This window comes from Uloborus diversus, chromosome 3 (genome assembly GCF_026930045.1).
Source record: "Uloborus diversus isolate 005 chromosome 3, Udiv.v.3.1, whole genome shotgun sequence".
Lineage (NCBI taxonomy): Eukaryota > Metazoa > Arthropoda > Arachnida > Araneae > Uloboridae > Uloborus > Uloborus diversus.
This window is the reverse complement of record NC_072733.1, coordinates 31,664,259-31,683,369: the sequence shown is the minus strand read 5'-3', so window position 1 is coordinate 31,683,369 and position 19,111 is coordinate 31,664,259. Positions and strand designations below refer to the sequence as shown.

The 19,111-nt window shown below is 32.5% G+C and overlaps 1 protein-coding gene across 2 annotated transcripts in view; it reads left to right on the top strand.

Annotated features, from left to right (window-relative positions):
- Nucleotides 1–18,831, top strand: part of LOC129218123 (lysosomal-associated transmembrane protein 4A-like) — a 54,999-nt gene extending 36,168 nt beyond the window's left edge. For both annotated transcript variants that reach the window (XM_054852332.1, XM_054852333.1), the window contains exons 5-7: nt 5,011–5,229; nt 15,662–15,757; nt 17,496–18,831. In XM_054852332.1, coding sequence (XP_054708307.1) covers nt 5,011–5,229; nt 15,662–15,757; nt 17,496–17,594 — 414 coding nt within the window. In that variant the 3' untranslated portion in view covers nt 17,595–18,831. The remainder of the gene's footprint in view (nt 1–5,010; nt 5,230–15,661; nt 15,758–17,495) is intronic.
- The last annotated feature ends 280 nt before the right edge of the window (nt 18,832–19,111 follow it).

Below are 19,111 nucleotides of genomic sequence, written 5' to 3'. Positions count from 1 at the left end.
ATGTTCACCTGCCTGTTTCCATGTGCGTTTGCACTGAACGTTGTTGTACAGGACCCATTTTTCATCGCCCGTCACTAATCAATCCAAAAACGGCTCGTTTTTTGAGCCGCCCGAGTGAAGATACGGCAGCAGAAATTCGCTGGATTTTGTTGCTCTCGGTCAACAAATGGAGCACCCATATATCGAGCTTTAAATCAAATCCGATTTTTTTTAAACGCCGAAAAGCGGTTGATCGGTCAACGTTAAGCGCTGTAGCAACTTCCTCTGTTGAAATTCGCAGAGTATTCTGAACTAAAGAACGCAAAACGTTGTCATCAATGTCGGAAGGTCGACCTGAGCGTGCCTCATCTTCCAGCTTAAAATCTCTGCAACGAAATTTTGCAAACCATTTTTCCACAGTTCGATTAGCTGGTGCTTGGTCTTGATAAATGTCTTGAATGTTTTTTACGGCTGCTGCAACGTTGATTCCCTTTCGAAACTTGTAAAGCATAACATGCCGTAAATGCACTTTATCAACACTCATTTGAAAAGTAATCTTTCTAGAAGCAGTTTGTATCTGCACAAATTATTTTTATTGGAATGAAAGCTGCACACGTCACCTTTCCAACGATCTGACTTACGTAGATAATGGTATTAATGACAACACGTTACACCCGTTCTAACGCCATCTATTGCAACTCCGCATGAACTTTTGCACTCACCCAATATTTAAAATTCAATCGATTTTGTCATTCAAAAGTAATTTCTTTTTTTGTATATTTTACGAATATGCTATCAGCATTTCTATTTATTATTATTATTTTTTAAATATTTGGATACATATACTTGATTGTACTAACACATTGACTGCCTCAGGAATTTTCAGAAATCTGGCCTAAAATGACAATTTATATAATCACATTATGTTATTAAAAACTGTAATGCCTAGTGCATAGTTATCATCAAAAAGCATAAAAAAGAAAACCACCTCCCCCCCCCCCCAAAAAAAATCATCGTATAAAGCCGTGTCCTATTTGTACCCTAGCAAAATAGTGCTGAGAAACACTTTATGTTTGTCCATCCTGCAGGGTTAGGTTTTGGACTGTCCAAAACTGGTGTAGGACAATACAGGTGCTTTTTACCATCCAAAACTGTCAGAAAATTTCTTAAACTATCCAAAAGTATGCTAAAGCTAAAAGGATGTAATCTAATGAATTCATTTTAACTGCAATATTTGTAATACATGAATATAAATATTAATGTATTAATTATTGAGTTGATAATATTTTTTTCTGAAATGATTATTTAAGAAATATTTTACTTAAAAAAATTGACAATACTCTACATGAAAACTTCATTAGGTAACAGTTGGTAGAGTTACGAAAGGAAATTCACAACACTACCAAGACAACTAGTTTTAGTTCCATTTATAATATGTGTAACATTTAGGTGCAAAAAAAAAAAGCTTAATTTTTTTTAATGGATTTTGCATATAAGTTTTACAACATATTTGAACAAAAATTATTTTTTAAATCATAGATTAAAGAACAATAAGTTGACGATTAAATGTATGAACTTAGATTTTAAAACTTGTGTAATTTCTTTTTTTAATTTACACTTTTAATATAAAACTGTCATTTAGGTCAGTTATTGCAATATAAGTTGAACACTTACATTTTCACACATGCATAAATGTCGTAAAATGTGGCTGTTATTATGAAAAAAAGAGCGGATGTGTGCCTCACATGACTTCCTTTTACTCCGATTTAATGTCATTTTCCGATTATTTTCAATTTTAATGTGATTCAATAGTTTACTCTCTAAATATCACCAACAGTGGCCAAATTGAAACCAGATTTTAAAAAAATAGCGCCAAATTTGTCGCCAAGTTGGCAACAAAACTTGGCAATCAAAAGACTCGCGATATATCGCCAAGTGTCCACCAAATTGTAACACCACTTGAGTTTACATCAAAATTAACAATGATTTCTCCCCAGAAGGGGCAAAAAGACCCCCTTAGAAACACCCAAATGCAACCAGAAGGGGAGGTGCACAACTAGACCCCACTAGGAGTTTACGTACCAAATTTCAACTTTCTGGGACATACCATTCTTGAGTTATGCGACATACATACGTACATACAGACGTCACAAGAAAACTCGTTGTAACTAACTCTGGAATCATCAAAATGGATATTTCGCGTGTCTATACGTTTTTAGGCACTTATCCACGTGTGGGCGAGCCGAAAAAAAAAAAAAAATTCAACATTCATTCAGTGGTGAGCAAAACAAAATTAAGGTTGATTTTTGAGTGAAAATTTTTCCACGAACAATACTTCTATTTTTGTAAAAGAGAGTAAAAATATGCGTACAAATTCAGAGTTTTACTGAAGAATTCAAATTCTGTATTGAGTTCTGTTCCTGATATTTTCTCGCAAAATGAAGTTTCTCAAAAAATAGTTTTGGACACTGTCAGATAGTTTAGGACACAAAGATTTTGATCAAGACAGTAAAAGCCTTGCCAACCCTGCCAGCCTGCAAAGAGAAGTGGACTCTTTATGTGGAAGATTGTTTTTAAAAGTTCCACAGAAAATAAAATATTATTTCATTTCTTGAATTTGAATTAATTTTTATAATATTTTTTGTTCATTTTTTAATAAATTTTCTATTTGTGCAATCCAGCATTGATTTTTTTGTGCTTTTCCCAGAAGCTATCAATCAATATTAGCACTAATATGATCCAAGTTTAATCTTAGCTGCTCAAAAATGGCAAGTAAACAAGTAACAAGATAACTTGTAGTTGCCGTCCTAGAAAAGAACGCAATCTATGAGTTGTGACAGTCAACAAACTAAAACTGATACCTAGGTTGTTCATTTGCCTCCTAGAAACTTATACTAGGCTCCATTATGATGCTTAGATGTAAATTCTTATTTCTAACCCTGGGAGGGGTTTAATGGGAGGAAAAAAGGAAATAGAGACCGGGTAATTTTTCGCTTTGATACTAAGCTGCTCTTGTAAAATACTGCTTGTGTATAAGTCGACCCCCTTACTTATAAGAGAAAAATGGGGAAAAATTCTTTCGCCACTCTGGCAATTGCTATATGAATGTAAACAAACTTCACTCTTATCAGTTAATCTGGCAGGGAAAAAAAAATTCCATCCAAAGGAATGTTTCAACGAATTGATACTACATTTTCTCGAGTTTTTTCAAAGATTTTCGTCGAACAGTCCAATGAAAGTATGCAACTAGGATTTAATATCATTGAAGTGCTATTTAAGCGAATGACAGCCATTCTCCGATCTCTTCTCATATCTTCCGTTTCCACGCAAGTCAATATCAACGCCTAGCTACAGCACTGCACAGCTCCCCACAAAATAGAACTGTGAAAATGTCCCTCATTTAAGAAAAGTGGACATGGTCTAGTTGAACCAGAAAATTTATGTACCAATTTTTTGAAAACACATCACACATTATTTGTTTCTATAAATTATACACACCAGAAAATATGTAAATTGGCATTTTCAAGGTACAAAAATCAGAATTTTTTCGGTAGGGGGGGGGGGGCTTCATGGAACAGCATACCACCTAGACCCTTGGTGACGTCCGCCCCCCCCCCCCCCGTATAATTTTTGCAAGTCGGTGCCCTTGTTTCATTTTTAGTGTTAGGATTTCTGCAATATTTTGCATATTGCTGGATGTCTCTAGGATTCGTTACAAACTCTTTCGAAACATTAAAGTTATCTAACTTGATGTATTTTTCAAGTTAATAAACGTTAATGATTTACTTGAACATGTTTCATAAGTTGACTCAACCAAGACACATTTGTGAGGTCCGTTAAAATTTAGTTAGCATTCTTTAACAAGGTTCAACTTCGCTGTTACAATTTTTGTTACATGTTGCTTTTATTTTGAACTAATATCAGTACAATTTTGTGCTGTAGCCATATTACATTACTTTTAAAAAAATGAACATTAATTTGCTACTATCGCCAAAATTTGCAAATATGGCGATTCCCTCACTTTTCGTGTAGTCAACCCTTTACTGTAATATTTTAGTCTTTATTTCACATTACCCCGAGGGCCCCCTGTTCCTACCACTTAAGTCTTTATTTCATAGTCGGACAATGTAAGATTCTAGCAGAATGTGTAAGTATTTATTTCTTTAGCATCTGCTTAAAAGGATAGGACTAAAATTGGGGAAATGTTCACGTTTTGTTTGTTCCGAAGAATTGTTCGGGGAAAATTTTCAGAAATTCTGCCCTGGTGTATAAGCCGACCCCCTTACTTTTTACCTCATTTCTTATACTATAGTTCTTGACATATATGTACACATATACGGTAAGTGTGTGGTTTCAGTAATTTCAACTTGCCAACATCTTGATTTGTCATTTAAGTATGGGAAGAAAAATGCAATGCCAAAGTAAATTGAAGAAAAAAATTGAATAAAAATTAAAATATAAATAAAAAACTGAAGTATTAAAAATGCTTTATCAACTAATTTTGAGTGACTCAAGAAATTTAAAAAACTGAAGTCTTAAAAATTTTTAGACTGTCTCTGTCAATAAAAAAAGGAGGGGGGGGGGGATCTTCACAAAAAAATTCTTGTATCTTAGGGTAGCTTAATTAAAAATGACAATGGGTTTCTGAGTTGCTTAAGTGGGATCAGGAGGCCAGTTGGCATGGAGTACCTCATATGTGTTTGTGTTCTTGCATGTTGTATGTTTGTCTAAATTTTGAATGACCAGGCAATTTTTACATTAATTTCAAGTTTCTTATGGTTCAGTCAATCACTAGAATTGTGAAATTTTTTCTTCATTAAAAATTATTTTTAAATAGAGGGATGATTAAAAGTTAAAAGGGAAAGAAAAACCTTTTTAATTAAAAAAATGTTAGAATGAATTCTAAATTGTATGCATTGAATTTTTCCCCATATTTGTTATTGTTTTTAAAATTTTTGACCCTAAACTAATATGGTAATAGTATTGAGTGCAGTATTTATAATCAGTTTCATTTCTCCTTTGTTATTACAGGGCAAGCCGAACTATTTGATACCCTTCTTTAGTCTACAAGTATTTGATTTCATTATATCTGCTTTAACAGCTGTTGGTTACTTTTCATCGGTTCCTGATGTGCGTCGCATGATAGAAGAAGCCTATGATTTGCCATTGCGAAAGGAATTATTACATTTGAATCCAGAATGGCTTTGTGCTCTTTTAATGATTGCTATTCTAATTTGTATGATGTTGAAGGTAAATTAAATACAAATACAAATACAAATACAAAAGTAACGACCAGCAACAGGCTCTAGGCCCAGCTGGACTGGTCCTAGTCAATTTACAATCCCCAGTGAAGATCAATGGCCCTCTTAAAACTATCTACTCCCTTGCTCATTACCACCTCTTCCAGTAAACTGTTCCAAGGTTCCACTACCCTGCTATAATAATAATTTTTCCTAATATCCATGTTAGCCTGAGATTTAAATAGCTTAAAACAATGACCCCCTGTCCTGTTTTCAGTGCTAAACTTCAGCCCCGTAACATCTTTCATTTTAATAAATTTAAACAACTGAATCATGTCCCCTCGGTCTCTTCTTTGCTCAAGACTGTACATTTTTAACCTTCTAAGCCTGGAATCATAGTCTAAGGGAGAAAGTCCATTTATTAGCCTTGTAGCTTGCCTTTGAACCCTTTCCAATACATTAATGTCTTTCTTAAGATAAGGAGACCAAAACTGAACAGCACACTCCAAATGAGGTCTTACCAAACTTCTATATAAGGGCAGAAGAACTTCTTTAGATTTGTTTGAAATAGATCTATTGATAAACCCAAGCATCTTATTGGCCTTGTTACTAGCAATGCTGCACTGTTGGCTAAACTTTAAATCCTGACTTATTAAGACCCCCAGATCAGTAACTTTGTCTGCCTGACTAATGACTGAACCTTGCAAATAATAACTTGTACACTTATTTCCATGCCCTAAATGTAGCACTTGACATTTCCCAACATTAACAGCCATACCCCATTTATCAGCCCACTCCGTAATATGATCTAGATCCTCTTGCAGCTGTTTTGCTTGTTCTTCATTTTCTACAGTCCCCATAACTTTGACATCATCAGCAAAACAATTCATGTTCCCAGAAATATTTTTGTGAATATCGTTCATAAAAACAATGAACAAAACAGGCCCTAACACTGATCCTTGAGGAACCCCGCTTAAAACCTCACTCCAATTAGAATAATTTCCCCTTACAACTACCCTTTGTTTCCTTCCGGTCAGCCAGTTTTTTACCCAAATGAAAGTTTTCCCTCCTATTCCTATATCAGCTAATTTGCTAAGTAGAGCAACATGCGGTACCTTATCGAAAGCTTTTTGAAAATCAATGTAAACAACATCTACAGGCTTCTTAGTGTCCAAAGCCATGGCAACATTGTCATAGAAATGTAATAAATTAGTTGCACAAGATTTGCCTTTCCTGAAACCGTACTGAAAACTAGTCGATAGATTATTAGTCTCTAGAAAATTTACTATCCTAATTTTTATCAATGTTTCAAAAATTTTGCAAACCACCGAAGTTAGACTCACAGGTCTATAATTTCCCACACTCCCTTTAGACCCTTTCTTGAAGAGCGGTGTAATGTTAGCCAGCTTCCAGTCCTCTGGCACTGTCCCTGAGTTATAAGAAGCATTGAAAATATTTACGATTACATCTGCTAATTCCTCCGCACATTCAACTAAAATTTTTGGATAAATATTATCAGGTCCCGGAGCCTTAGTCTCTTTAATTTTTTTCAAATGAAGTAAAACGTCATCCCTGGGAAATACAAAGTCCTCAAGCTGTACTATAGCTTGTGTCTTGTTGGTGTCAACTGTTGAGATACAGTTATCGTTAAAAACACTCGAAAAAAAGTTATTAAGAACATTAGCAATATCACTATCATCCTGAATTAAAATTCCGTGCTCATCAACTAGTGGCCCAATATGACTATTTCGAACTTTCCCCGAATTAGCGTATGCAAAAAACCTCTTGGGATTCCTGTTTATGTTATCTGCCAGTCTTTGCTCCAACTCTCTTTTCTGAATCCGCACCAAATACTTAAATTTATGCCTTGCCTTATAATATTGGAGCCTATCTGCACTGTGACCAGTTTCTCTAAACCTATGAAAAGCAGCTTGCTTGTAATTTAGAGCGTCCTTAGTTTCTCTGGAGAACCACATTGGCCAAATTTTAGTGTTGACACCCTTTCTCCTAAAAGGAACATGATCCCCAACCGTTTTCGCTAGCTTTTCCTTAAACTCTGCCCACTGAAGATTCACATCGCTATTGTCCAATCCAGAAGAAAAAACTGCTTTCAAACTCTGCCTAAGTGCCACAAAATCAGTATTTCTGAAATTGGGCGCAAACCTAAAATTCTGTACTTTGTGCGTATCAAATTTAATCCCAAACCTAATACTGTTGTGGTCTCTGTCTCCAATGTGTTCCCCTACACATAACCCCTGAACAGAACCTTCCATATCACAGAAAACTAGATCCAAAATCACGTCCTGTCGAGTACCCTGAGTTACAATTTGATCTAAAAAACAGTCACCAATTACTTTCGAAAATTCCTCTTCTCTGCTATTACTATAGTAAAAATTATTCCAATCAATTCCTGGAAAATTAAAATCTCCCATTATAATGACTGACCCCTTGCTTGAAATGTCACTAATAATACTAAACATCCGTTCATCTTGACCCTGGCTTAAGTTGGGTGGCCTATAAATGTTCCCTAAACGTAGTTTGTTTCCCTTATTGCTCATCAACTCCAGCCAAATCATATCAATCTCATTAGGTTTATCATTAATTACCAATTCATTGCAAGTTAAAGTGTCTCTGACATAAAATAAAACCCCACCACCTCTTTTACCTACTCTATCTTGTCTAAACAAATTATACCCAGCAATAGATAATAAATCATCATCACTTTTGGTAGCCCATGTCTCAGTAACTCCAATAATATCCAACCTCTCATCTATAATTATGCTTTTCAATTCTTCCATCTTGTTCCTAATACTACGAGCATTTGTATAAAAAACCTTAAGTAAGCCCATCTTACTTTTATTTAATGCTGCACGATTATTTGAATCCCAACTGTTAAAATCTTTTCTCTTATTAGCCACCCTATTTCCGTTTCTACTAAAATCCAAATAGTTAATACCCTTTCGAATTCTGCTCCTAAAACCATGCCCCCCATTCCAACTTAGTTTTCGATTCTGAAACCTCTAAAACCAAACCACTAACCATTTTGACCCCTATAGAGCTCAGATGCAGGCCATCCCTAGCAATCCAATCGCGTTTACATTTACTCCACACATCAATAAACCTGATACTACGCTTAACGCAAATTTCCTTGAGTATCAGGTTCATACACCTAGCCCGTTGGTTTAACCAACTCCTATGCACTCCATACCTGAGAAGCAAACCAACCACTTGGACATTTGCCGAACAGTTGGTTGCTTTGTCCAACAGGGAATCCCATTCCTTTGTAAACTCATCGTTGTTACTATGGCCTACATCGTTAGTTCCCACCCACATTGATCATAACATTTTGATCATAACATTTTGATATTAATTCTTAGCAATTTTTAAAGCAATCTCTTATTGCTTGATAATCTGTAGAAAAAATAAATAAAAATGTAGTCATAAGAAAAGCAAAGATTCTGTGACCTTGAAAAACTTTGAAAAGTGATTGGAAAAAAAATTCATTTTCAAGTGCTTGAAAACCTTGAAAAAGTTTGAAAGGTTTCTTAGTGCTTGAATTATTTCAAAATCTTTTTCAATCTTGTAAATAGTTTAATATTTTGGGCACTCAGTTATTTTTACATATACTACCTTAGATAAGCATACTTTATATTTAATTTTAGTAAATATTAATTAAATTTATTTTTAGGAATCAAGCGAAAGGTGCTTCGCGAAAATTTGCTTCTGTTGTTTGAGATTTCAATCCCTTTGCATTTTGTACTTTTTAAAATATTTTTGGCAATTTTAATTTGTTTTGTTATGTTGCTTCCTCAGATTAGCTTCTTATTTTAATTACTAAAACATTAATTACTTTTATCTTTATTTAACTTATTTATTTTTGCAAACTTGATTTTAATCATTGTTAGCTGATGATGCATTATTACTGATTTTAAAAAAATATTAAATGTAAACAAACCATGGCATAATATTTTAACTTAGTGTTTGTATTTGAAATGTAATATTTTATAAAGTTGAATTTATTCTTATCATTCTCTTGACGCCTTCTAAAATAATTAAGGTATATTATGGGGAGGGGGCTGTACTGGTTATACACCGAAAATTCAGTATTGTTTGTTATACTTCCACCAAACCACCTTTTTTCTTTACCCCAAAATTGCTAAATTAACACAGGGTTACTACGCTACAGAGAAACTTGTAAAAACAGGGTAAATAGGAGAGTTTTGAAAAAAAAACCTAACAAATCTAGGAAATTATATAAATTTCCTTAAAAACCTGGCAATTCCCCCCCCCCCCTCCCCCGTTTTTTGATGTTACAAAAATGAATGCCTGACTATATAACCTACTAAAAATTAAAAATAGCAATTTTACTTTGTGTGTGTGTGTGTGTGTGTTTTTTTTTTCTTTTTTTGAGAAATCATGATTGCTTATTGTTCTCATTTGACCATCCTTGGCATCCGGTTCCTTTTTCTGCTTGGACCAGGAGCCTCTGCAGAGCCGCTGCCCATCAGTATCTGCAGATGCGCCTCCTCTGGTCCTGACCACTGTCCCCCGGAATCCAGTGGTGTGCATGTCCTACACACATGTGCTCATACACACTGACACCCACCCACCCACCTTTACAAACATACACTCACGCCTATGTGCATACATGCAGGTCTACATACACATAACCGCCCAGGAGGAGGGGCAGGCTTGAGGGGACAGAAACCGTTTCTAGAAACAATAACTCCAATGAGTAGGGTTCTGGCGAAACTCATGATTGCGGAAAACATAATTTGAATTTAAAATTTCAAAATTCAAATTAGTTTCTTTTTTTGAAGAAAATATTAAAATGTCTATCTTTAACGCAAAAATTATTTAATGTTTCATTTGACATGCATCTTAAATATTACTCTAATTTAATTTAGAGAATCTGAGAATCTCATCAATATTGATTGTTCTGCTTAGTTTTGCATTTTTTATCTTATAAAGTCCATGTAAAGACAATTTTTTTTATGAAGTTACACATAAAGATTTCAATTTTAATAAAATCTTCTTTACTTCCCTTCACTCTTTGTGTAATAACCGATTTTGTAATTGTAATCTGAGTAATTGATTAGGTTTTTGTGTAACCTTAATTGTAATTTGTTCTATGGAATATTCTCATAATCGTAATCAAAATTATAATCATAATTTTGATTATGATTAAATTTTCTTCCATAATCGTAACTGTAATCTAAATAAAATAAATCATAATTTTGCCTTGTAATTGCGTAATCTTAACTTACAGAAAGTGAAAATATTTAAGCTGTGCTTCTATTATTGTATGGTTCAATAGTAACATGAAAAAAGACTTCAGCCTGTTTACTCGTTCCTCTTTGTAAATGAGTGTCATAAGTTGAGGCCTATCTTAAGTGGTTAGTACCCTGCAGATGCCTTTGACTGGAATGTCATCCTAAGTCCTTGCAGTTGGTCATCCATCAATTTCCCCTTTTCATTTGTCAATGCTGAGCAAATAAGTGAAGCACACTGTCACCTCGAAATTGTATTAGCCAAAAAGGTACAATTATATCAAAAGTACAACAAATTTCTGGAACAGTTAAAAAAGCTTTTGGTTTTTTATATTTTCATGAAAAAGTAGTGTAAGAGAATTCTTCTCAAAGAAGAGTAAATTTGCATTTAGGTTTCAGTGATTATTCTAGCACCCACCAGCTTTATATATGTCTTGCCTTCATATTTTGCCACGTGACATCTAATCTAAACCCTGGTGAATGAAATTTTTTGATATGTTTTCAGAATATTTTCTTCCATAATATAAACTTAAATTTATTTTTATGCGTTCTTGTTGATATTATCTAAGTATGTAAAAGTAAAAAGTTCGCATTGACAGATTAAAAAAAAATTTGTTTGCGTTTCCTATGTTTACTTACATTTACTTTCGATTTATTCATCAATGAATTTTTTTAATATAATTTTGAAAATAATTTTGTTGTTTTACACTGTTTTTTTTAACACTCTCATTATTATTAAAAATATACTTCTTCATGCAAAAAAAAAAAAAAAAAAAAAAAAACACTAATGTTTCAAAGCTGGAAACCACACCAAATCTTATTTTTCCCATTCTTATTTTTAATATGTGTGAAGTTGAATCCTTTCAGCACTTGATAAAATGAATTTGTTAGTAAGTGATATAAAATCAAAAATGAAATCATAACATATACAAATAGCTTATCAAGTGGTCCCTTAGAATTCTAGAGATTAAACATTCTTTCAAAAAATAATACAATAAAAGTACACTTTTGCTAAAAATAATACTACCAAAGTACTTCTCAGTTTCTGCGTCATTTGCTCTAGTTCAACTACTATTTAGCATTGCTGGCATTCTTTCACTTCTCTAAGAATGAGAAAGAAAATAGACACCTTCACAACATTAGTTTTGCTCAAATGTATTTTTTTTTTTTTTTTTGCATTTTGAAACAGACTATCAGCATATTTTATTCCATTCTGAATAACGAACCATGTGGAGGTTCTTCTTTTTTCTTTTCTTTTAAAGTCGTATTAAATTAATTGATTTTATACCAAATAGTTGAGAATACAAAGTAGAAATACCCAGTTTTCAGAAAATATAAACTCTAAAATATTTGTTGCATGCAACAGTATAATGAAGAATTGCATCAATTACAGCATGCACTGTGTATAGATTTGGATAAGAGTGTGTCTGCATACAATATACAGTCTATGCAATATTATGTAATGTATGCTCTTTAAATTTCATAGATGTAGTATCTTTCTTTCATATTTTGCTCTTTTCCTGCAACAGCACCATAATTAAATATAAATAAATAATCTTTTAGTTAATAATACATGATAGTTGCAATCATCATTGCAATCTGTATAATATTAAATCAAAAATTATAATTTTTAACAATGTCGTTGTTGCCGCAAATTAGTGATACAGTAAAACCTGCCACATCCGGACCTGTCACGTCCGGACCTCCCCATATCCGGACGGTTTGGGGAACAAATTTTCAATTTTTGAGTAAGAAAAAGTCAAAGTACTTCTTTGTTTCGAACTGTGCGACGGGCGAAAGAAGAGATAAATGGCGAAATAAAGTGTCTTTTTTTGCCCCCAAATGTGACATCCCTCTGTCAGCCTATGGACCAAGATGTTATAGAATCTAAAACGTGTCTGTCGACGAAAGTTACTGACGGTTTTGATTGCTGGAATGGATGAAGGAAAAAACGTTACAGAGACTCGAAAAAAGTGAACATGTTGGATGAGGTGATGTGGGTGGCCTAAGCGTGGGATAACATAAAACCAATAACAATGGTAAGGTCATGGAGGAAGTTACCCAAACCATCTGATGAATCTACGGGGGAGAAACCAGAGGAAGGTAGCAATGAAACTTCCGCCGAAGACGAGATTGCTGAACTGGTAAAGAACCTGCCGGGATGTGAAAAAATGAAGGAAGACGATGTTAACGAGTGGTTGAGTGCAGACGAACAGAACGAATTAACAGACGGCGATATATTGAACATAGTGTGCAAGAATGATGATAAAAACTCAGACAGCCAAGGGGATGAAAGCACTGACAAAAATCCGGTCGTAAACGTAATGAGCCATTTAGAAGCTTTCAAGTCGTTCGAGGCTCTACTGTCCTACGTTCAAAGTCAAGAAGATACTTGTGCAAGTGACGTGATGCTCTTAAAAAGGATGAGAGACATGACTTCAAAAAAAAAAAAAACGTGTACGGTGTGGAAAGCAGCAGAAAATAACCAACTTTTTCAAAAACTAAGTAAATTTTTGTTAATACTATAACTGTGATGTGTAACTTTTTGTAAATAAATTGTGTAACCTTCTGTTTTTCTATGGAGTATAATTTATGTACATACTACTAAGTTTATAAACGTTTAAAACTTTAAATTTTGTTTATAAGAACAGAAATACAGCTTGAAAACTCTATAATACAGCTATTTTTAAATGCGGTCTTGATATCCGGATTTTTTGATATCCAGATCGGTCTGTCGCCACATTGATCCGGATGTGGCAGGTTCTACTGTATATATTTACATACCCATTACAATGATATTCATTAAAATATTTCTGAAGACATGAATTGTTTTGCTGATGACATTAAGGTTACGAAGGTTGTAGAAAATGAAGAACAAGTAAAACAGCTTCAGGTGGATTTGGATCACATTACTAAGTGGACAAATAAGTTGGGTATGGTAGTTAATTTTGGGAAATGCCAAGTGCTACATTTAGGTTATGGAAATAAGAGTTTTATTTTTTTATTTTATTATTTTTTTTCAGGGTTTAGTCAAGTCAGGAGGAAGATGTTATTGATCTGGGTAAATCTAGTAAGGTTCTTCTGCCTTTATATAGAAGTTTAGTAAGACCTCATTTGCAATATGCTGTTCAGTTTTGGTCTCCTCTCAAAAAAGATATTTCTTTATTGGAAAGGGTTACTAAGCTATTGAGGGGGTTTTCAGATTTAGATTATAATGCTAGACTTAATATGTATAACCTGGAACAAAGGGGAGTCAGAGGGGACAAAATGAAAGATGTTGATGTGTTGGATTTTTGCACGGAAAGCAGTAGGAGGGGTCACTGTTTTAAGCTAATCAAGTCTCTGGCTAATTTGTAAATTAGGAAAAAAAACTTTAGTAGGGTTGTGGGCACTTGGAATAGCTTACTGGAAGAGGCAGTAATGAGTATAAGGGGATAGATAGCATTAAGGGGGCAATTAATCTTCATTGGAGACTAATAAACTGACAAGGTCCAGCCTGGCTGGGACCAGAGGTTGTTGCTGATTGTCACATTTGTATTTGTATTCGGATTGGAAACTGGGTTCATACACTTGTGGTTTAAAAAAATTCCTTGACTTTTCCAGGTTTTCCAGGTTATTTTTTAGAAAATTCCAGGTTACTCTCTTCATTCAAAATTAAGTTTAAGTAACAATATTTTCAAAATAATCAAAATTGTTTAAAGTAGCAATGCATAAAAACTGAAACTTTTCCACTTGTAAATAAAAAAAAAATATATATATATAAACTTGGATTTTGTAAAAAAAATTTTCTTACAATTTAAGTTTTTTTTTATAAATATATTTTTAAGCATTTTGTACAAAACAAAGTATTTTCAACTTATTTTAGCATTTCTTTGATGCCACATGTCATGTATATTAGCGTTTTGCCATAATCGTGCAACAATCTTTCCCCACTTTTGGTTTAAAATTCTTTCATTTATTTTCTTATTAGTATGTAACACAAAACATATTGAGCAAAGTGCAAAGCTTTTTTTCAGTATAAATATGATTAACTTGTTGCATCAATGGGCATACCATATAATGCATAATAACAAAAATCAACATTTGTCGATCATTGGCTGATGTCAATAATCATCAGTTTTTATTCTTTTGCGTATAAAGGTTGCTTACATTAAAATTAAAAATTTTCTTTTCTACAAAATAATTAATTTTTAAAAATTCGCAATTAATTGCACATTTACTTTAAATAGTTTACACTGAGATAAACATCCAATTATTTTTTTGTAAATTTATGTCGACTTCCATCTTGCAAACATATTTTTTTCCACGCAGTTCAGCCACAGTTACAGTTAGTCTCAACACGCTGGGGAGGAACTGATCCGCAAAACCTCCCCGCTGACTTTTTATCCAATTGTCTTGTTGTAGAAAATGCAATTTTGTTTTCCTTTACTCTTTATATTATTGCCTATTATTCATACATAGTGAGTTAAATGAAATGGGCATACAATATTCATAGTACAAATGTATAATAGTACTTTGAAAAGTATTTTTGTTCTCTTAAAAAGTGCTTGAATTTTTCTCCCTGCAGAATATGAGCCCTGGAAAAGAGACGGTTTCAAAAATTTTATTTCTTTTTTAACCTTTCTCTTCCGACTAAAATGGCATCTATCTGAAGAGCTTTTACTGTGTGGGACACATTTGTTGCGAGAAATTTCCCCTTTTTTTCATGACCAGGGTCTTTCCAAAACAGTTTAAAAGTTAAGAGGCATTCTGTGGTAATCAAGTCTGCTTTAGCACACTTCAAGAAAAATAACTGAAAATACTCAGCTGGTTTCCACAAGTATGTGCAGAAATAGTTTTAAAAAATAAAAATAATGTCCATTGAATCTAATTAAAAATATCAAGCAATAATTTCATCCACTGAATCCTTAATTAATGTTAATTATGTACTTTGCAGCAATGGCAGTTAAAAAGTATCCCTGCTTATAAAGACATTTCATAAAAGTTGCAAAGGTGACGTGGTTATGAGGTTTGATGGTATATTACAATAACAGCTTGTGTACGATGATATTTAACTGCCAGTTTATTGTTTGTCTTGCATTTTCTTCATTCATTTTTATGCAGAAAACTTTTATATTGACAGAAATCATTTTTGTCTGTTTTATATAATTTATAGTTAAATGTTATTTACAGGCATACTTATTGGGAGTGGTGTGGTCATGTTACAAATATTTGAAGTTATTGCATGTTGCTCATCTTGTTGGAAGTTACATGGAGGCTGATAATGAGGTATCTTTCCTTAAGCATGTTAAATTGAAATGCACATAAGGATCATTTCATTTAGAAAATAAAATAAAACTTTTTTAGTAAAAATTCAAAAAAAAAAAAAAAAAAACAAGTTGTTGCATTAATATATTAATATTGCTATTAAAAAAGGATCCTACCCTGCATAAAAAAAGCCTTATTTGCTTTGAAGAAAGTAAAGAGTCCTTAAAAAGTTCATTTTTTTTTCAATTGAAAATGCTTGACATTAACTGAAAGCCTCAACTTTAATTCATGTTTTAACTTACTTTTTTTTGTGTTACTAAGTTTTTTCTTTTTTTTTTAATCCCATGCCCGTCTGTGGCATTTCTGCCATTAATCGACAAACAGCCCAATAAGATGAAGAAGTTGAACATTAATGAGAATAAAATTTAGCGTCCTTAGAGCTGTCGTTTAAAAACTTTAGAATAATGGAGCAGTTCCTGAGATGATTACTGTCCATCTCACCCTGGAGACACAGAGGACAACAGGGCAAATCCTTTACCCCTGTGCCACAGAATTAAACTTTTCAATCATATCTAAGCTACCAAAACAATATTCCTCTATATTAGTGGGATTTCAAAAAGGACTGGAGGTTATAAACTCCATGAAAAATTTTATGTTCATAGGTGTATATAAGCATTTTTGTGTTGTTATAAGTCACTCCTCTGGAAAATAATTATTGTCAAAGCGTTATGAATGGTTACGTCTTGTTCATGAGGGGGTTTGATATTTCCCCTCATGAACAATTCATCTCTATGCAACTTCTGTACTACCAGACAAATGAAAGTTAGAAGTGAGAAAACTTCCTCTTTTTTTCTCTCTCCATCAGTGGAGGGCAAATTATAGTTATTTTGCATTTGCTTGAATTAGTTTGATTTTCCAAAAAAAAAAAAAAAACCTGCTGCACATAATTTTGTTTTAAGAACTTCAGCATTGTATATTGTAATTTTTAAATGATTAAGTTAAAAAAAAATTTTTTTGAATAATAGGTGTAGTAAAAGGTAAGTTTTTCTTTAATCTTATGATCACATTTTTGATGTGAAAATATTCTAATAAAATTACATATTATGTAATGAAAGTGTTTTTGGATCATGAAAATTTCAAAATTTTGCAGAATAAACCTGTTAAATATCAAAAATTATATAACAATCCAGATTTTAACAAGTTCCAAAACAGCATCCAAATGGTGACTTAAGATCTGTGGTATCTAACAATCTGCTGTGTACATCGTTACAAACTTATTTTCTTAGACAAAATGTAAAAAGCTGATTTAATAACCTTGCCGACAAAGTACAGCACTGAGTGTTCGAGTTTTCTTTTAAATTTGAATATACTAAACAATTTGAAATGGTGCAAAGTTAACTGGAATGGCTCGAAGTCACCCTGAATGACTTTCCTTTAAAAATGATGTATGGTTTAAATTTTCACAATTTAAGTGTCTGTAATCTTTATGAATAAAAGTTAAAAATTTCTTGCTGTTTTAATTACACACATTTAGGAGTGCTAAGTAAAATCATGCATATATTTTCTACAAAACTGCACTAAGAACAGCCATTAGGTGAATATATAGCTTTAGTTGCTTCACATCAGAAATACTTTACTGATTTTTAAACTTATATTATACTTATATATCTTTAACTTAGATAATAATATTTTTTAAAAAATCAGCAGTTTGGATAAAACCATTATTTTCTGTTTAATACTTTTTAATTTCACATTGCAGGCTTTATTACCTCCTGATTATGAAACTGCAACAAAAACACCTCCTCATGCAGCTGTTTATGCACCGCCACCATATATTGCTGATTTCCATCGAGTCTAAATTTCATTGTTTTGCGTACTTGAAAATGTTAGCATAATTCAATTAGCTAGTCAAATTTTAAATTTGTATTTTGATGTTGTATTTATAAATTGATTTATAGCAATGTGCAATAGTCTTTCATGTATTTATAGGGAATTCAAAATTTATGGAATAGTCTTGATTTAGCAAAAAAGAATGAGACTTACATTATAAAATTCATTTCATTAAATTTTATTTTGGATAAACTGAAAATTTTTAAAAAAAGGAAAAAAAGTGACTAAAACATGAATTATTTCTTTTTTTATTTTAAAGTTATTTTTTAAGCTTTTATTTTTTGCTGTGAAACCTCAATAAAAGTGAGCTCGAAATTAATGCTTAACTCTTTTTTCAACTTTTAAGAGCTTGGTTTATATTATTTGTTTGCAGTGCAGATTGTAGTTTATTTAAAGTAAATGTGAGTATCAATTATAAATTGTTACTTTGTTTTTAGTGTTCTGTATAATATAATATTTGGGTATTAAAACATTACATTTAGTTGTCTGATTGCAAATATTGTTGCTCTGTATTTTTAAATTAACACTTCTATGTCCTTTTACACACTTTACAATCATTTGAAAACTCTCAAGCTTTAAATTACATATGTTTCTCTTTGTGCGCTGATAATTATTATGCATTATGTTTTATTTCACCTTCTTAAGAATGCTCAATAAACCAAGGCTCTACTAAAAGTTTTGAATTTTGTTTATTGGTATACAAACAAGTATCAGTTAGGTAAGCATGCACTGTGACGATGAATTTCTTTTGCAGTTTTTGATGTGACATGTGTAACATTTCAATATGAAATCATTTTAATTGGCAGCCAAAGGCTTCACATTTTTAGAGTGCCAAAGTGTGATGGCTACTGTAAGATTCTTGAAAGTATTTTAGTTTAGTAAATTACTGGAAAGTATTTTTTATCCCATTACAATTGAATTTCTATGAAGTGTAATTTCAAATATGCTGCATCATAGGAAGAATATAAGTGCATGGTATCATAACACTAGATAATGGGCAAGAGATTATTCTGTTTTCAAATGTAGAAAATTCACCTATATGCTGTATGCTGTCATTTTAAAATTTCTCCTCCTTTGTAAATTATTTTAATTGTGAACTATAACATTAAATGTTTAGTGAGTATGCAAAATATGTTTTAACTAAAGATTCCTGGAACTGAAATGTCTTTTCTTCTGAACATAAAATAATAAAAGCTTAAAATTGCCTTTTTCTCTTTCATACAGAGACAATAAAATATATTAAAATTGGAACATGATTGAACTGACACGTTTGAACTGTTATTCAGCCTTTCATTTCAGCATTAAATACTCTTTGACATAAATAAAATTGTACACCAGGAAAGACATGTAAGAATGAAACAAATGTTGGTTTCATAAGGACAACATTGACAAAAGAAAGTTATTACAAAATGAAAATAAAATAATAATTTATTACTGGAAAAATCCCAACTGAATGGAGGCATTTGTACCCTATTGAACCACCTC